This window comes from Condylura cristata, unplaced genomic scaffold (assembly GCF_000260355.1).
Source record: "Condylura cristata isolate star-nosed mole 26May11 unplaced genomic scaffold, ConCri1.0 scaffold00002, whole genome shotgun sequence".
Lineage (NCBI taxonomy): Eukaryota > Metazoa > Chordata > Mammalia > Eulipotyphla > Talpidae > Condylura > Condylura cristata.
In genome coordinates this window covers 35,502,609-35,521,174 of record NW_004567103.1, presented here as the reverse complement: position 1 = coordinate 35,521,174, position 18,566 = coordinate 35,502,609, and the positions used below count along the sequence as shown (strand labels likewise).

General features: G+C 33.7%; 1 protein-coding gene across 1 annotated transcript in view; it reads left to right on the top strand.

Annotated features, from left to right (window-relative positions):
* The window catches only part of FSIP2 (fibrous sheath interacting protein 2), a 58,692-nt gene that overhangs the window by 36,935 nt on the left and 3,191 nt on the right, over positions 1–18,566 (top strand). Inside the window, exons 17-21 of the mRNA XM_004674846.1 lie at positions 312–9,772; positions 12,171–12,662; positions 14,024–14,121; positions 16,547–16,593; positions 17,042–17,085. Of these exons, the coding sequence (XP_004674903.1) occupies positions 312–9,772; positions 12,171–12,662; positions 14,024–14,121; positions 16,547–16,593; positions 17,042–17,085 (10,142 nt within the window). The remainder of the gene's footprint in view (positions 1–311; positions 9,773–12,170; positions 12,663–14,023; positions 14,122–16,546; positions 16,594–17,041; positions 17,086–18,566) is intronic.

Here is an 18,566-nt window from a genome sequence, read left to right as displayed (position 1 = left end):
TATATATATATGGAATTGTGTGGCTTCTGAAAGCCAGTAACCATATAAAAAATACAGATATTGACACAGATATTGGCACTTGGTTAGAGACTTGAATTCTTCAGGTTAATTTTCTCAACATTCTGGCTAAAATTATGATTCTATAAGGTAGGAACTAAACATGAGAAGAAAGCCCAATTTTCTTCTTGACTAGGGTTTTAATTTTCTTTAGTTGTCCCAAAGTAAAAATTCATATGTAACTAACTAGTAATATATTTAAGCTATCATAATTCCCTTAGTTAATACTAAAACTGATGTTTCCTTTTTTCAAGTTTCCAGTGAGAACAAGGTATCTATTGTTTCTACACTGTCAAGAAAAATATATGAATCAAAGCAGCCTTTAAGAAGTATATATAATAACTCTTCACTTTATCAATTTTGTGAACATCTCACTGAGTCTGTCATTTATCATTTAATCTCAAGTATTTCTGATAATACAAGTGATAGTAGAGAAAATGAGAAAGCCTGGAAAAGCCAAGCTGCATCATTTAACCAGAGTATTTCAATTGATTCACAAATGTTCGAAAGCAGGTCAATTTCTATTGGAGAACTTGCTCTAAGTATTTCTGAAATAATTACTGAAATCCTTTTTAAAGGTAACATTATAGAGCCTGAGATTACACAGAAAACATTTTCTTTAAAAACAAAGTACATTTACTGCCCAGGAGTAGCTGTTTCTGACTTTGATGATCTCTTTCAGGATCTCTTAATAGGAGTGATTCATGTATTATCCAAAGAAATAGGGTTAACACATCACCTTGAAAGTAAAGGAATAAAGAAGTCCTTTTCCTTGCTGAAAACCCACAGTGTTCCCATTTGCAACAAAACAAATACCATGGGAAGACAGACAGACTCCAAAAATAAGGAATCATCTAGACACCAAAATGATCATCTCATTCAAAAAAACAAATTAAATTATCTGGCAGCTAAGTTAGACAGTTTGGTTGGTAGCCTAAAATCTCCTGAATCCAAAGAAGTAGTCAATAAAGTATTTAATATTGTTTTAGAATTATTTTTACCAGATGAATGCCAAGGTGACACTATGGATTCTGATAAGAGGGCAAGCACATTTTTCTTACCTTCAAATGGTCAAAAAAGTAGTAGCAGTCTTGAAAACAATCTAGGACTCACCCCAAAGTCTATTTTTCTTCTCAATGTCATATGTGAGAAACTTATTAGAACTCTTTTGGAAAAATGCACAAACAATGTCTTTCTTGATAATGACTCTCTCTCTGACGAAACATCAACAGGAGAGTGTCAACTTCTAAAAAGTTTAGAAGATGAAGAATTTGGTTATTTAAATGCACCTATGGATTCTGAACAATTTCAAGGAGATTATATGTCAGATCTCTTGGAAAATCTGGCAGATATGGATCAAGATTTATTGTCATCAGACTCTATGCTTACTGTTATTTCTCACAGCTTGGTTAAATCATTGATGGACAAACTATCTGACAGCATACAATTCCCTCAAAGTTTGCCTTTTACAAACAGGCATCTTAGATATAGAACAAGAAAAAGACAATCTAGTTCTATAAAAGGAAAAAGATCAGAGCTAACAGAATTAGTGCAAAGTAAAAATTCCTTTGGATTCATAAGTGATAACTGTTATTCCTTGACAACATCCTTAAATAGTCCCAGTGTGGTTCGTTCCAAATTACAAGCACCATTTGGCAGAAAGTATTCAGTAAGTTCCCCTTCTTTGTCACCTTTTAAAAGACCAGAAACCAAAAAAATGGATACATTACACATCAATAAGCTCTATCCAGATGACAGGAATACACGTGTTTATTCAGCCATGTTTTTAGAAGAAGTAATTTCAGAACTGTTTTTTAATCTTTCTACTTCCCTGTGGAGTCAACATGAACACATTACTGAGACCAAACTCAGTGAGATGAACACAATATTAGTCAACAATGTAGTGAAGGAACTCAACAATTCACAAGTCACTGTTTTAAGAAATGCTGAAGAAAGACGGTGTTTCCCACCAATCCACAAAGAAACAGTTAGTAGGATTGTTAACTCTGTTTATTGTGATGTTTTACAGCACTATAAGATGAAAGTGACCTGTGATAAAAGTCTGGCACATGACAGTAATTCAATAGTAGAACAAATAACTAATGGCCTATTGTTAGAGACTTTAGACTACCAGCTCCCAGCCTGCTTCAGGGGAAAGGTCATACCTAACTCATATTACCCTCTCAATGCTGAAGTTATTTTGCAGAAACTTCAAAATAATCTTCGAGAATTTACTTCTAAAGCCAGGTCTTCCACAGACTATTGTACCATGTTATCACATTCCTTTCTAGAAGATACCATCAGAAGGCTTTTATCTCAACTCATTCCTCCACACAGCAAGACTTCCTCTTTGGGAAAACAATATGTCATGAGTTCAGATATTAATGAAAAGTCCACCTGTATAGTAGATAAGGTTATAGCAGCCATTTCAAAACATAAAATTTGGTTCACAATGTATGATAATCAGTATCTACATACAGGTGAAAACCTACAAAAGATGGTAGATTCTGTTTATAGTAACCTTGTGCACATGTCAGATTCTGTTGTTTCCATACAGAAAAGTATAGTCAGCCAAAGCCCAGTTATGGTTGACAAAATAGCCAGTCTTATAATTCAAGAGATTATTGAAAATCACCTCCAGCCATTTCTGTTTGGTGAAGACTTATCTCGTCCCAAAACTCCACTGGATTCAGTATCAAGTATGGTTAAGCAAGTTCTCTGTGAAGTCCTGGAGTCTCACAGACCCGAGAACCAATCACCCTCAGGCATTTATCCTGATACATTTGTAGGGGAAATTGTTGCCAGACTTCTATCAAAGATTTTCAGTCCAAAGCATAACACTGAAACTGAAATGGAAAACATGACCCAAAGAATAGTAAATTCAATAAAAAGTCATTTTGACCGAGCTGAAATTAACATTCCAAATGGTAACACACAGTTTTACCCCTTTGCGGACTCAGATACTGTGGATAATCTTGTTACCTCAGTTTACAGAAATGTTTTAAAACAGTATGGGCTAGATCCTGATGTTGATAACAATACAAAAGACACTGATATATTTGTGGAAAATATTACCAAGCTAGTCACAGCAGCTATTTCAGATTATCTTCTTCACCCACTGTTTTCTGGGGATTTGTCAACTGCTTCCTGCTCCATGTCAAGAGCTCATACTATTGTTCAGGATATCCTAAGTAACATCAGTAAATCTGCCATTCCTGGTCAGATTTTATCTCCCTATAATACTCTGCTGCCATACACCTTTTTAGAAGACATGGTCAGAATACTACTATCTAAAATCTTTCCATCTGTAACTAGTAGTATTCCAAACAGAGAAATACTGAAAGACAGATCAAGAGGCAATTTCAATGAAGTTGCTTCAAAGCTAATCAGTGATATTAGGATGAAAATTTCCCAACATGAAATTCGGTTTTCAAATGATGAAGAAACTAAGACTGTATATTCAGATGATGAAGTTCAACATCTTGTTGACTCAGTATTTGAAAATATTTCTCAAGACTCTGAGTATCCAGAATCAACTGAGCAAAATATTTCAAGCAATAACGATATACTTATTGACAGAATAGCAGGCTTTATCATTAAATATATCTGTAAACAACATCTTCAACCATTTGTGGATGGAAAGGCATCATCTTCATCATATGGAAATGTGGAGAAGAAGGAAGGGCAGTGGTTTAATGCCAGTGTTTACTCCTCAACTTTTTTAGAAAACGTGGTCTCTGGAGTTTTAAGTAAAATATTCCACAGGGTGATAGGCATTGTACAAACAAAATCGGTAATACATACAGAAGACGAACTGTTTGATAAAGCTGAAAACCTCATACATTTGATAGCAGAGGAATTTTCAAAATCCCAAGTTAACATTCTTGAAAATGCTGAGGAGCAATTGTGTTTGCCTCCAGTGGAGAGAGAGATAGTCAAAAACACTATTGATATGATATACAGCAAAGTTTTACAAGAGTATGAAATGGAAATAATGCCTGATAAAAATTTTCTAGATGACACTAAGACATTAGCTGCAAGGATAACTAAAATTCTACTAGATGAAACTTTTGATTTCCAAATTCATCCAAATATTACAGCAAAGCTTCCTTTTATACCACATCACAAACTTAATACTAATGTCTTGATAAAGAGAGTTCACTGTGACATTGCAAAATCAAGATTCCGAAGACAAGCTTCAACAATATATACTACTAAGTTATCAAATACTGATTTGGAAAAAATTGTCACCCAGCTTATATCCCAAATGAGTTCACTGACATCCAATAAAGAAAATCCAGAATATTCTCAATCAGATTTAAGTAACACAGTCATAAAACTGATCAATGAAATCATGTCAATAATTTCAAAGCATGCAATATGTATTACTAAACACAGAAATGAAAAACAAAGTATGATCTCAGAAAAAGATATCCAGTCGATGGCTGATTCCATTTATGCTGATCTTTTGCATTTAAATCTACCCCTGTGTCATGCAAATGATAAAAAAGGTGTTAGTAACATACCTGTTTCAAAAATAGCAAGTTTTATAATAAAAGAAATCTTTAACCACCATCTTCAGTCATTTTTATCAGAAGATAAAAAACTCTTTCCACCTTCAACTGATAAAACTTATAAGCAGAAAGCAATAGATCCTAAACAAGAAGAACTGTCTCTCATTGTGAATTCAGCCTCCTTTTTGGAAGAAGTAATTTCTGAACTTTTATGTAAACTCCTTTGTGAATTCTCACTTCCTAGCTTGACTGTCAAAGATCCAGAAACAGTAAACATCAAAATTACTGACATTGTTACAACATTAGTAAAATCAATTGTTCTGGAGTTTACCTCATCAGAGATTTTAGTTGCAGATAACTTTGATGAGAAAATGTGTTTTTCAGAAACATACAAAGAAATGGTTCAAAAAACAGTCAACATAATTTATGAAAAAATATTAGATGAATATAAAATTCTGACTCAAGTATATAAGGATATACAATATGATCCTGCTTGTTTTGGAAGGAAAATATATCATTTGATATTGGAAGAAATTTATGATTATCAGGTGCAGTCATTAGTTTCAGGGGGATTAGCGTCATCTTCTTCCTATTCTTTGCCCCACGCTGATAATATCATCAGAAATGTGCTCAATGTTGTCATGAATAATAGACCTGCCTTTTCTCCATGTATTACTGTATTGCCTCGCTCTCTTTTAGAAGACATGATTTACAAGCTGCTAACCCATATCTTTCCTTCACCCAACTCTGAAAATGAACTAAGTGAGGAAGAGGTTTCAGGTGATGAGTTTATGGATGCAGCTTCAAAATTGACTGATGAAATTATTGAAGAAATTTCTGAACATGAGATCCGTCTTGCTACAGCAGAGCAGAATGCAGGAAGTACACAATTAGAAGCAATTGAGAATTTGATTGATTCTGTATGTAATAATATTTTGAAAAAATCTGAATTTCAAGCTGAAGTACAGAAAGATACAGGCAAAAAGGGAGGCTCTTTCCTCAGTAAAATAGCTGGTTTCATTATGAAAGGAATTCTGGATCACCATCTGAAGCCATTTTTACATGATGAAGAATCATCTTTGAGTCACTTACCTGATACTAGCCATGTGTCTGTTCTTACTGATCCTGATAAAGAAAAAAGACAGCCTTCTCTATACTCGGCTACATTTTTGGAAGATGTAATTGTTAACCTCGTTCGTAAATTTTATCCTCTTCCAAGTATTACTAAAGAGTCTGAGAAAAAAGAAATGCCAGAGCCAGACATTGTTGGGTTGGCTATAAAATTTACAAACTCTCTGATAAGAGAATTTAGGAAAAGTGAAATTAAGGTTCTACAAAATGCTGAAGAGTTATTTTCATTTCCACCCATTGATAAAGAGACAATTGATAATATATCCAACTTTGTATATGATCAGTTTATAGTAAACTATGGATCCAATGATATTCAGACGGATGGAAAAGATAACATTTTTATAGAAGTGATTGCCACTTTAGCCCAGAAAGCCATCTCTGCTTTTAAGATTCAAACACTTTTTTCAGGAGACTGGTCATCCACATTCTTTTCTTTTCTAAATCCAGATAAAGTCACCCAGAAGGTTCAACACATACCACAGGAAACTTCCCCACAGATCAACAGATGTTTAAAGGGGAACCAATTTACTTTACCAGAACAATCAAGTGAAAAAACTTCTCCAATCTCAGCCCAGAAAAAAGTGTTGGACACTTTAGAAATAGAAGGATACATGATGAGTAAAAAGAACAGTTTCAAAACTGAAAAAACACCATTGGAAAAAAGTGCCATCCAAGATCCGATAGTTACTGCTGTAGCTAGTATTACAAAAAACATGACTAACTTGTTATCAGGGTCACCTGCAGATATGGCAAATAATAAAAAGAAACAGAGTGAAGTTAAAGTGGAAATTTCAAATAAAAAATACGAGACTATATCACAGGTTACTTCTCCCACTACTAGTGTGAAAAGTAAAGACATTCAGGAGTCAAATTTGACGGGAACACTTACAAAAAGTAAAATTGAAAAGACAAGTATGTCAATTTCAGTAGATGAAGAAAAGCAAGGTAATGTGGCACATACACAATTGTTGGTAGCTCCTGATGATACAGAATATATGACAAACGTGCTTGAACCAGATTCTGAAATTGCTGATGAAAAGAAGACTGACAAAACAAGAGCAACTTCTTTAAGAAAAAGTGACAAGTCCATTCAGTTCTCTTCTCTGGTATCTGAAGTGAGAAATATAGGGACCATGACAGAGAACACTTTGGAAACAAACATCCAAAAGAGAGAGAATCAAGAGAGAAAAGACTCTCAGACTCAAGTAGATACAAATGAGGAACCAAACGAAGAATATGAGCATATCCAAAATGTCATTGGAAATATTTATGACAATGTGTTACATCTATGCTGTTCTCGAGAATCAGATTACTCAAAATCTTCAAGTGATACAGCATCGACTATAATTCAAAAGGTTGACAAGGACTTTGCCAAGTCTGTACCAACAAAGGACTTAGCCCCTACAATAAGCCTCCCTGACAAAGAGAATGAGGAAAAAGGGCAGAGGGGGGAGCAAGGTGACAAAAAGCAGGATGTGGAGAAAGAGAAAGTGAATGTCAAGGAGGTTAAAAATGAACCAACTAACCCAGAAGATTCTCAGTACCCACGAAAAAATAAACCTGGGATTTTACCTGCTAAATTTTTAGAAGATGTCATCACTGAAATGGTTAACACATTGATCTTTTCCTCCTCACCAAAAACACAAGCAGATGATAGATATCAAGATGTAAATAATGATGAAAGTCAAACTCAGCTCTATGACACAGCTATGAAACTTACTGATTCACTGTTAAAAGAGTTTGCCAATGCTCAAATTAAGGTATTTAGGCCAGAAAGGGAAAATCAGTTTCCTCCTCCTATAGGCAAATTGTCACCAATTCCTAAAGAAACTGGGAGGCATAAAGAATCAACTACAGATTCATCCAGAATTAAGAGAAAAACTGTGGATAAAATGCCAAATAAGAATAAAATGCCTGAAAAATCCTCTTCAAATAAAATACCTTTTCTAGATAAAATACCACTGATCAGTGAAACAATGGTCAACAAAATTGTTCACTCTTCTGTCTGCAATATTTTGAAAGAGCACAGATCTCAAGACTCCATTTGTAAGGATATAAACAGTAATGGGGAAAAAATAGCAAGACAATTAACTAGTTCAGTGATAAATGAAATTCTTCAACATCAGCTTAATCTGATATTTTGTGATGAGATTCCAGCTTCAGGATGCTTGCCTTTGGACTCTAAAGATGTTGTTAAAAAGGTCCAAAAGGTGGTTCAAACAGCCAGCAAAGAATGTCAGACATCATCACCATATACCATCATGCTAACTCATGAGTTCTTAGAAAAAGTAGTTTCTGCTCTTTTATCTAAAATTTTCTCAACAGACTCCAACATTGAAGTGGAACTATCTATAGGCAACTTGTTCACAGAACTGGACTTTCTTCAAATTAAATTAATCAGTATAATTAAAACTGAGATCTCCAAAGATGAAGATATGATTATACACTATGTAGAATCCTTACATCCCAATGATGATGAAATTATTCAATTGGTGGTTCATTCTATTTATGATAATCTTTTATCACAGTTTGGATCACAAGAGATCATAAAGGACTGTGTATCCAGTGGATGCAGAATTCTTTCAGAAGCCATAGTTGACTTAGTTCTACGAGAAGTGGCTGGAAATCAACTGCAGAACTATTTTTCTGGAGAGTTAACTCCAAATCAGTGTGCAGAAGTTGACAGCGTTGTTGAAAATATTCTTAAAGATGTTGTCCAAACCGCTGATGCTCCCCACCTCCCACCACCCCAGGCTCACACACTGCCTTGTAACATAGTGGAAGAAATTGCTGTAAAATTTTTATCAAAGCTCTTATCTATATTTCCAAATGTCGACAAGGATAGGAACAACTCTCTACAAACTGAAATGCAAAACATAACCTCAAAAATATTAAATTCAATACAAGAATTTATCTCTAAAAGTAAGATTAAACTTGTACCACCAGCCAAAGAATTGCCTACTATGCATTCAGATGACAATGCAACTATTGAAAAAGTTGTTAATTCTGTGTATGCCAATATTTTAAAACACTCTGGCTCACAAACTTCTGTACTTAAAGATTTAATGGGTAAGAGTAATGTACTTTCTGATATAATAGGTTTTTTAATGGTGAAGGAAATTTCAAATTATGAATTTCAACCTCAAGAAGAAGAAGAAGTATCAAGTTCAGAATTAGTTCTAGAAACTGTCAAAGTTATGAAAAAAGTGATCAAAATTCTTGATGAATTTCACTCCCAAGGCAAATCTTCATCCATAAAAGGTTCTATGTTAGATGCCACATTTTTAGAAGAAGCATTAGCCTTATTCTTGGCTAAAATAGTAAAATTGCCAAGCACTTCAAGCAAAGATGAAAAGCCCTTATCAAAGCCTGAATTAAATAGGATTGCATCACAACTGACAAAGTCCGTGACAGCTGAAATTTCTAAAAGCAATATTAATCTTGTTGCTGCTGACCCTGCAGATAACATTTTACAACCAGAAAGCATAGAAATGGTTTCTCAGGTCATTGATTCAATTTATAGTACTGTATTGCAACAATCTGGAACCCAGGAAGAACTTTATTATGATATAAAAGATGCAAACAAAGTCTTCCCTAAAAAAGTGGCTAGTTTAATTCTTACTGAAGTTACAAATTGTCCATTAGAGAGAGTGATTTCAGTGAATTCAAATGTTGATCATTTTAGTGATTTAGACATTAGCAGAATTGTTCAGAAGGCAGAAGAGCATGCTGATAAAATGACTGCTGAATCAAAGAGCATGTCGAATCAAACTTTAATGGAAGAGGGACTACCAATAAAAATAGTTCCATATATTGGACAAAAACCAATCAAAATAGACCCAGGCATTATCTCAAAACACTTAGCAGTAATTTCTGTAAAAACTAAACCTATTGAGAAACTAAAGAAGGAGTGTTTAAGAAATACAGGACAGAGCATAACAGAACTGAGAAAAGCATCAATAAGTGGGAAAGGTTACCTCTCACCAGACATACCTGATATGAGCAAAATACAGAGAGAGAGACGAATATCACTGAATAAGTTGGGACGACTAGATGTAAGACCCTTAGAGGTAAGTGACTAGCTAGTACCAAAAAAAAAAGGAGTGATTCCTTCCCTCTAATAGATTTATAGAAAAACATTTTTAATGTTACTGCCCAGCTTAAACAGAGAATTGGTCAGCGACATAGTTAGATGATGGACTAGAAGTTGCCATGTCTATTTTGTGGATTACTCTCAAAGAGTTTAGGCTAACTTTCCTAGTGCCAGTTTAAGCTGTCATTATATTTTCAATAAAGACTACAGAAGTATGATCTTAAAAGTAAAATCAGGTTAAAATTACAATCTTCATCTGAAGGTTTAAAAGAAATACAATCTCTTAATTCCTTTAGTTTTCATCCTTTACTATGGATATATTGTAAAGGATTTTAAAAGGACCAATTAATAGAATGTCAGTGTTGAGTGTACAGTGGCAACATTTTTTTATTTTTTTACTTTTAGCAACATTCCTCAACAAACTGTAGACTGCAGACTCTTAGATTATACTTTTTTATTATTTCAATTATGTTAGACTTACTCAATTTCTATGAAGTAACTAGTTTTCTTCATCTTTTATCCTTGGGCTGACCAGCTGTCCTAATGCTACCATTTTTATAGATCTACTTTTGCCTTGAAGCTCTATAACATAACCTGGGCTCCAAATATATTCAATGATATATCATTATTGCAAGGAAGCTTTTCCACTGAGGGAAAAGGAGTTTTCATATCAATACAGTTGCTCTATACATTTTGACATTTATCAAAGCTCTAGGTACTGATGGTGTTCACTCATAAGAGAATTGAGTGTGCTTAGTGATATAATCTTTGGCCTGGACCATTAACAAAGTTTAATGAAATCATACTACTTGGAGCATAAGTGAGTTTTCTCCACTGAACTGTGATTCAGGACTGGTAAACACGTTAGTTACTGTCTTATGTTCATGACCAACTGCTGAGATTATCATGGGCTGAGTAATAATTTAACCTCTTTCTAAATCTTCTGAATCAAATGATGGTCCTTTCTATCTCCAAAATGCCCTCTGTATACAAGAGTTCTTATAATTGCATTAGTATATAACTTGGTCATTCATCCACGTGGAAATATTTCCTTGGAAGTAAATTTGTGTTAATAGAATACTCAAAATAATTTTTTAGTTATCTGTGGAAATGTCTATCATAATCATCACTTTTAGTTACCAGCTCTCTTAAAGTATTAATAGCCCACAGAAAGCTGAAAAAAACATGTAAAACAAAAAATTAACTCAAGCCTCTTAAAAGAAAGAAAAGCCTCCCTAAACTGAAATCAAACGAGGAAAAACATAGAGAACTTTTTTAAGACATAAGGCTTGCTACAAATTGGATACCAATGCTATCTATTTGCTGCATAGGGACAGAGAAGAGAGAGAATGCAGATTCAATTAGAAAATTGTCTCCACTTCAGAGCTCAATTTTTTGTTTTGTTTTCCCAAAATAATAGGCATGTACATATTAAATCATATATAGTAACAAATTGAAAAAACAGATAGGAAGATTTTGGAATTGCTAAATTTACTCTATTTAAGAGAAAACCAAAATTTACTATGTTTTAAGGAAGCTGTTTCTATAGTTTCTTTCTACAGAAAACATTCTTTTATGGTATCATTATTTGAAAGATTGATTTAGAAAGTTAGAAAGGAATATTGAAGTCTATAATGAACTCAGATAAATTTTGAGCTTCTGTGGTAATGCACTGGATACAGAAATAGGGAAATTCTGTTAGCTATAACTGTCTTTGCACACTAAAGCTAGAATTTAGTAAGGGGGAGAGAGAAAAAGAAGATATATGACTTGAAGTATCCCATGGAAAATCAGTTCTAAGTATCTGGAGTGGAGAATATGTTTAAATATCCAAAGACTGTCACAATTTTAACTACTCATCACTTTTTTAAATTCATGATCAGGCAAAGATTTGCTTTTTATTGAAAATACCTAAATTTAAGTTTATCAATGATGGTCTACATAGGATTTCAAAAAAAAAAATAGATTAGCAGTCTACTATCCTAACACTTTTAAGGTAAAAAAAAATATAAAATACTATGATGCAGAAAAGTACAGTTAAGTTAGTTAGTTTCCTAAAGTTATGGAAAAGGAAGGAAAAGAAATAAACATGTTAGACCTCCCTTTATACCTTGGATTATGTTATGATAGATTAGTATCTTTTCTAAATGGAAAACAAATAGGCAGTGACATACATATTCTTACATATTTCTTATAGATATCCTGTTATATATTTCTTACAATCCTTGTTTTTTCTTTTTAAAATATTGCTAACATAAAGTAATTAACATTTGAAGATATTATTTAAGTCAAACTAGATGTCATACTAAAATAAAATAGGGCCATAAGAAAATATAGTTATTTGTTTTTAATGTTCATTGTACATTAAATTCCAGGCTGCTTGCAGAAATTCATTTCAGAATGTAAGAAAGCCTGATATCACCAAAGTAGAGCTTTTAAAAGATGTTCACAACAAAGAAGAACTTATTATTCGACTAGTAGCTCATGATATTGAACAAGCAGCTTCAGAAAGTAGCAGGGAAGAGGAATCTGACAATGAAGAAGTTATTTTAAGAGAGGTTACAAAAGAAGAAATATTAGAAAAATCTGAATCTAAAATTAAAGAGACTATAAGCCCAGTAGGAAGCAAAGTTTTTTCTCCCAAGCCAATAATAAGCACAAGCAACCTGAAAAAATTTTTGTCAATAAGCAAATGTTGTCAGCCAACATCCAGTGCAAATATTGAAAATATTGAAGCAACCTCAAATCCTATAATAGAACCTACGGAGAGACAAATTAAAAGAGCTGTTGCTAAGCTTTCCATGGCCAGACCCTCAACAAGCTTCACTGACACAGATTCAACGAGGGAGAAAATGTCACAGCACAAGGTTAGTGAAAAACATGGTCAGTTAGTGACTGATATCTATGGAAAGTGTAGAAATGCTCTGAAATTCTGTCCAAGGATGTACATTAATTAGTTAGAAAAGAATTCTATAAGATGGCTTCAAACTACTCCTAAGTCTGATAGCAATGACAGTTTAAGAGAAATCAGTAATAGTGATGAATTCATGAAACAACTGAAGGAGTGAAGCCAATTGGAAGAGCCTTAGATGAATTAAAGGTTCAACAAGAACAGAAAATGGTACCTATCTAAACAAATATAAGCTAGACATTTAAATCTGGTATTTGTGTTTTGGCTGGTAAATATCATTTGAATATTTTGTGTAGAGAAGCCTTTTTCAAATAAGATAACACCATGATATGGAATGAAGTAGAAAGAAATACAAAAATACACAAACAAATGCAGATGATCTCGATTTGATTCAGATGGTCCAAATTCTCATTTAATTGCTATGTGACTTTTGGGCAAATTATGCATTCAACTATTTTCTTAAGTCCCTTAAAACCAACTTGCCCAATAAACAAGTTTATGACAATATTTTAAAAATCACCGTTGCAATTACACCATACTCCACTATCATCATAAGGTAATACCAATCCCTTTAAATGGTGGTCTGTATTTTATAGACATTTTAGGCTGGCCCTCTGTTTTTGACTATGTTTTTGGAAAGTGTATGACTTGCAGATTTGCCCAAAAGCTATGAAGAAAAGATATACAACTCTATTCATTTCAAAAGGCTAACAGATTAAGTCATCATAACAAATGAGCTCTTTGTTAAGAAGCTAAATGTGATATCATGACAGGATGAAATCTGCAGAAAAGCTTTCTTGATCCTCATATAGAAAGTGCTGGCTTCATAGATATGCTATTTTTTTTTTTTTGAGATTCTAACAGATTCACAATAAAGTTATTTTCATAAAAGGTGTGGTTATGAAATCACACATAACTTCTGAGCTAACAGATCAGAGCAACTGACTAAGGTGACTTACCTGGAAAACTTCAGAGGGAGATAACGTATTTCTGTTCTTTTTCTTTTTGAACTCAGTGAAACATGATTTGAAGCATTTGTTAATGCACAAATGGAAAACCACATTCTTCAAACATTGTACTCATTTTCTCTTTCACATCTTTTAAACACCAATATTATAACAGAGATCATATTCATTAAGTCACTTCTAAAAATTTACATTGGAAAAAGACATTTTAACTTGAATTAAAGGGTTCATTCATCCTTTAAGAATTCTTAAAACTTTTTCTTATTATAGTATAGAATGCAGAACATGCCAATAGGTAAGAAAGTACATATCAAATTCAACTTTATGTGATACCTGATTTGCACTTTTCCAGAAAGAAGAAAAGAATACTGCTGAACCAACACATTACCTCATACACAGAATTATGAGTTCATCTTCATACAACCAAGAAGATCTGATTTCATCTGCTGGGTACATGAAATTAAAACAATATAACATATAAATCCAAGATGACAGTAATGTTTATAGGAAAAACAGGGTCCCTGGTAAAACTATGACTAGAAAAGTATTCAGTCCTAGCCCTTCTCTCACTTCTTATTCTTCCCTCAAATCTCTCCATTCTGGATACTTCACAAATTTTCCCCTTTGTACCTGATTCCCCATTTCCAATTAAGTAGTCTCTATAAACCTTATAGTCCAACAGTGTTAAGGTTAAGAATTTGTTAATGTGTTTGTTGTTTTTGTTGCAATCTGGGAGACAGATACTGAGTCACAATAGAATCTATACTATCAGTCCAAGGAGTTCCTGCTTAACTCTCTTAAGTAGTTCAATGTCTCAGCATATATAACTGCCTATAAAAGTAATCCAAAGAGAGGGGGAAGTGTAAATTAAAACATTCAACAAATTCTAGAAAGTATGCAGCTTGATGTGAGCCTATAAGGATGGAGAGCATTTACATAAGGAGAAGATAAACCATGTTTGCCCAATGACTGTAGGAGCAAAGTCTGCGTTTTGTGGCATATATAGAGAGGAGAGAAGAACAAATGTCATTGTAGACTTGAAATATAATTAACAAATATATCTAGAATAGCTAGAACTTGTCAAATTGTTCTTAACTTTATAAAGGTATTCAGAACCTGGAATTGTTAGCATGTCTTATTAAGCAAAAGGTGATAATTATAAGGAAAAAAAAATCTTATCTGGTGACTTTTTTTTCCCTAGGCATCATTATAAGTTTGTTTCTTTTTGACACACACTATTTTGGGACATCTGTTCCTGGCCTATCCATAACACTGTATAAAAGTTATTTTAACATACATGTGATAGAATAATGAATTAACAAATAAACAAGATGAAATTTTGGCATGTGTAACAACATGGATAGACACTGAGGAATTAAATGAAATGAAATATATCAGAAGGAAATGAAATATATCAGAAGGAAAGAGGTGAATACCATATGATTTCATAAACTCATTTGTGTGATATAAAAAACAAAGCAAATGAACAAACAAAATTTAGATCTTGAAGCCTAACAACAGAATGGTGTGTCCCAGAGGGAAGTTGGGGAAAATAAAGAGGATATCAATTGGCTGATGATGGAGAATGATTGGACATTTGTGGGGAGGGTGATGTGATATAAACTTGCTGAAGTGAGAAACTCTATATTTGAATCTGTACATTGTCAAACCAGTGCTGCCATTAAAAATAAATAGAGGGTCTCCCTGGTGGTGCAAGTGTTAACATTAAGCACTATGAAGCTGTCAGCAGCCACTGCAGTGCAGGTTAAATCCCCAGCCAGTAAGGTGACCCAAATGGTGCAGCAGACCTCTTTCTCCATTCTCATCTGCTGCTCCCCTCAATAGTGTATTTCAATAGATCTGTCTGTTCTGCTCCCCACTCTGTCTCTGGTGAATCCACTCATCTCCTGCAACTCTGGCTTATACCCCAGTTCTTGTATGCATAAATAAAAATAAACCTTAAAAATTGAAATAGATTATAAGAGAGTATTATGAACAGTTATATTGCAACTAGTTGGATAACCTCGGGAAAATGGAAAAAATTCTGAGAAATATATAACCTATCAGATTGAATCATGAGTACACAGAAAACCTCAACAGAAGTATAACTAGTAAGAGATTGAACCAGTAATCAAAAACCTCCCTAGCTAAAAGTCAAGACCAGACAAATCGTAGCAAATATTTAACAGATAACTAACACTGACCCTCCACAAAAACATGGAGAAAAAACTCATGATACCAGTCCTAGCTTCATACCAGACCTAGACAAAGATGCTACAAAAAAAAAAAAAAAAACCTACACATTGGTATCACTAATGAATATTGATGCAAACATTTTCAACAAAATACTAGCAACGGTATACTAGAAATATTAAAAACAACATCTATTAAATGTATTATATTCTATGAATATGTACTTATCCAAAACACCAGAGAATTTCAGCATAGTAAAACAAACCAATGGAAAGCAACAGGATGAAGGAGAAAAGCATATTCTCACCTTAAAAGATTTGGAAAATGATTTAACAACATTCAACACCCTTTCATTGATAGTAGTACTCAACAAAGAGAAAAAGCCAAATATAAAAACCTACAAATAACATTGTACTCAGAAGAAAGCCTGAAAGTTTTTCCCTGTAGTAACATGGGGAAAAAAAAACAAACAAGGATCCCCACATCCCCCCACATCCCCACACACTAAAAACTAAAAAGGAAATTTATAAATAATTTTCATTCAATTTAGAAACTCAAGATATACCACCCTAGGCTTATATCTATATAAAAAATTGCTGAAAGATTTTTCTTGACCTTAATAATTTCAACATTCATTTGTTAAATACATAGAAAATGAAATATATTTTTTCTTTTGTTTTAGTGAGACTGAAGACCATATCCCAGATGCAAATGCTAAGAGATTAGAAGGTTGTATCTATTATTTTTCTTAATTTTAAATAGAATGTATTCTAAAACACTTTACTGCTTTGATGAAATTTTTTAGCTGTCAAATCCAAAGCTGATAGTTTTGTGTGTGTGTGTGTGTGTGTGTGTGTGATCGTATCTACTTTTATGATAGGATCCATTTCTATATCACTCAGGTGTTAAAATGAGCCAGCTAGTCTGCCTTGTGTCTATTATCAAAATTTTATTAAGGATTTTGGTCAAATAGATGATGTATTACAAATTAATATCAGTGAGAAATAACCATAACTCTGAATACATCATACAATATCTTATATTTGAAACAGAATCTATAGTAATAGGATTTAACAATTTTTCAGAGAATGTATCTTCCCTTTGCCCTTAGAGCTACCAAAATGTACTAAAAAAATGCTTTTAGAACTAATTTCTAGTCCCCTCTTTCCTCACACAGAAAGTTCCCGGGAACAAAAGCCAGAGAATTCAAACAGCTTTAAGGTAAGCATTCTTTAAAAACAAACAAACAAAAAAAACTACTAACTGGCATACATAGGGTCCAATTGAATAGACTAGAGTTTTCGTTGTCAAATCAGGGACATAGTGTTAAAATCTGGGGGGCATCGGGAAGCATTCCTTTTTCATAATTCAAATCTCTAAGCCTGGCTGAGAAATGTCCCTACTACCCAAAACTCCCCCAATAAAATTTCTCACTTTTAGCTTAAGTCATCATTTCTGGTTTAAGTGTCCAGAATAAGCTCCTCTTTACCCAAGTGTCTATCCCTTAATGTGTTACTGCAGTATGTGGAGAAAACCTCAGAAGGAATGAGTCACTTGAACATGTTAAAGGCAGGGAGACCCAAGGAGACACTTGCTTGAGGCAGGGAGGGTATAAAATGGAGCACAGTGGCTCACTGGATATGAATTGATTCCATCTACTTCTCTGCATAACTTAAGACTGTTTGAAAGCCTACTTCCTTAAAGTCTTGCCAACTTCCAGTATAAACTCAGGAATTTTCCTCTTCCTTAATTCTCTTACAGTATTTCAAATGAGTACTGAAGCTACTGATCCTTATTCCAGTTTTTTAACACATTGGTTGCTAGAAAAATCTAATTCCACACTTAAGTGTCTCTCCCCAATCCCATATGCATACAAGCCATCTATTATCCAGTTATTTCTCATTATCAGAATAAATTTGAAAGTCATATATTATAATGCATACTTAAGGTAGCTTTTGTAAACTTTTAAAGGTTGAGCTAGTGCCTTTGAGGTTGAGGATTCAAATTAATTCTCCTTTATGAGTATAAATGTGTGGTTGTCTATCTAGCACTTCATGTAAGCCATCCTTTCTAAATAAAATCATAAGACAAAAAGGGAGAAACTGACCTACCAACTGAAGCACTTACTGGCATGCCAAGCTAAATTCCTAACATGCTCTTGTTCTTACCCTTATCTGCTGTTTTTTTTTTTTTTTCCAAAGTTAATAGGCATGTCAGGTTCAAGTAAGTTGGAGAAAGCACATTTTATCCTACATATATATCACTGATAACTATTAAGGGCACTGCAAAATGAATAAAAGCAGGAGTGTAGGTGGACCACAGCTAATACCACTATGAGTTTCCTGTTAATTGTTTCTCCCCTGTCTCCTAGCATAGATTCAGGGCAATTCAGATCTGGAGATTAAATGGAGGGAGTGGGCAGAGTTGAGCTCCACAGAAACCGCTGCACTCCTACCAGAATTAGGAAGACATTCAAGTGGAGAAGAAACTTTGTGAGGGCAAGGGAGGCCATTTTACTCCCTCTTTTTCCTAATCTGGTGGGTCTTGCTTCAAATGAGGCAAGTTTCCATTGTATTGGTTGCTGAGTAATTAAAACTGTGAGAGAAACTTATTTCTCTTGGGCCAGAGTAGTAAAGAAAAGGTCTTGTATAATCTTGAGAATATTATAATCTTCTATAATATTAAGTGTAAATCTGCTTATT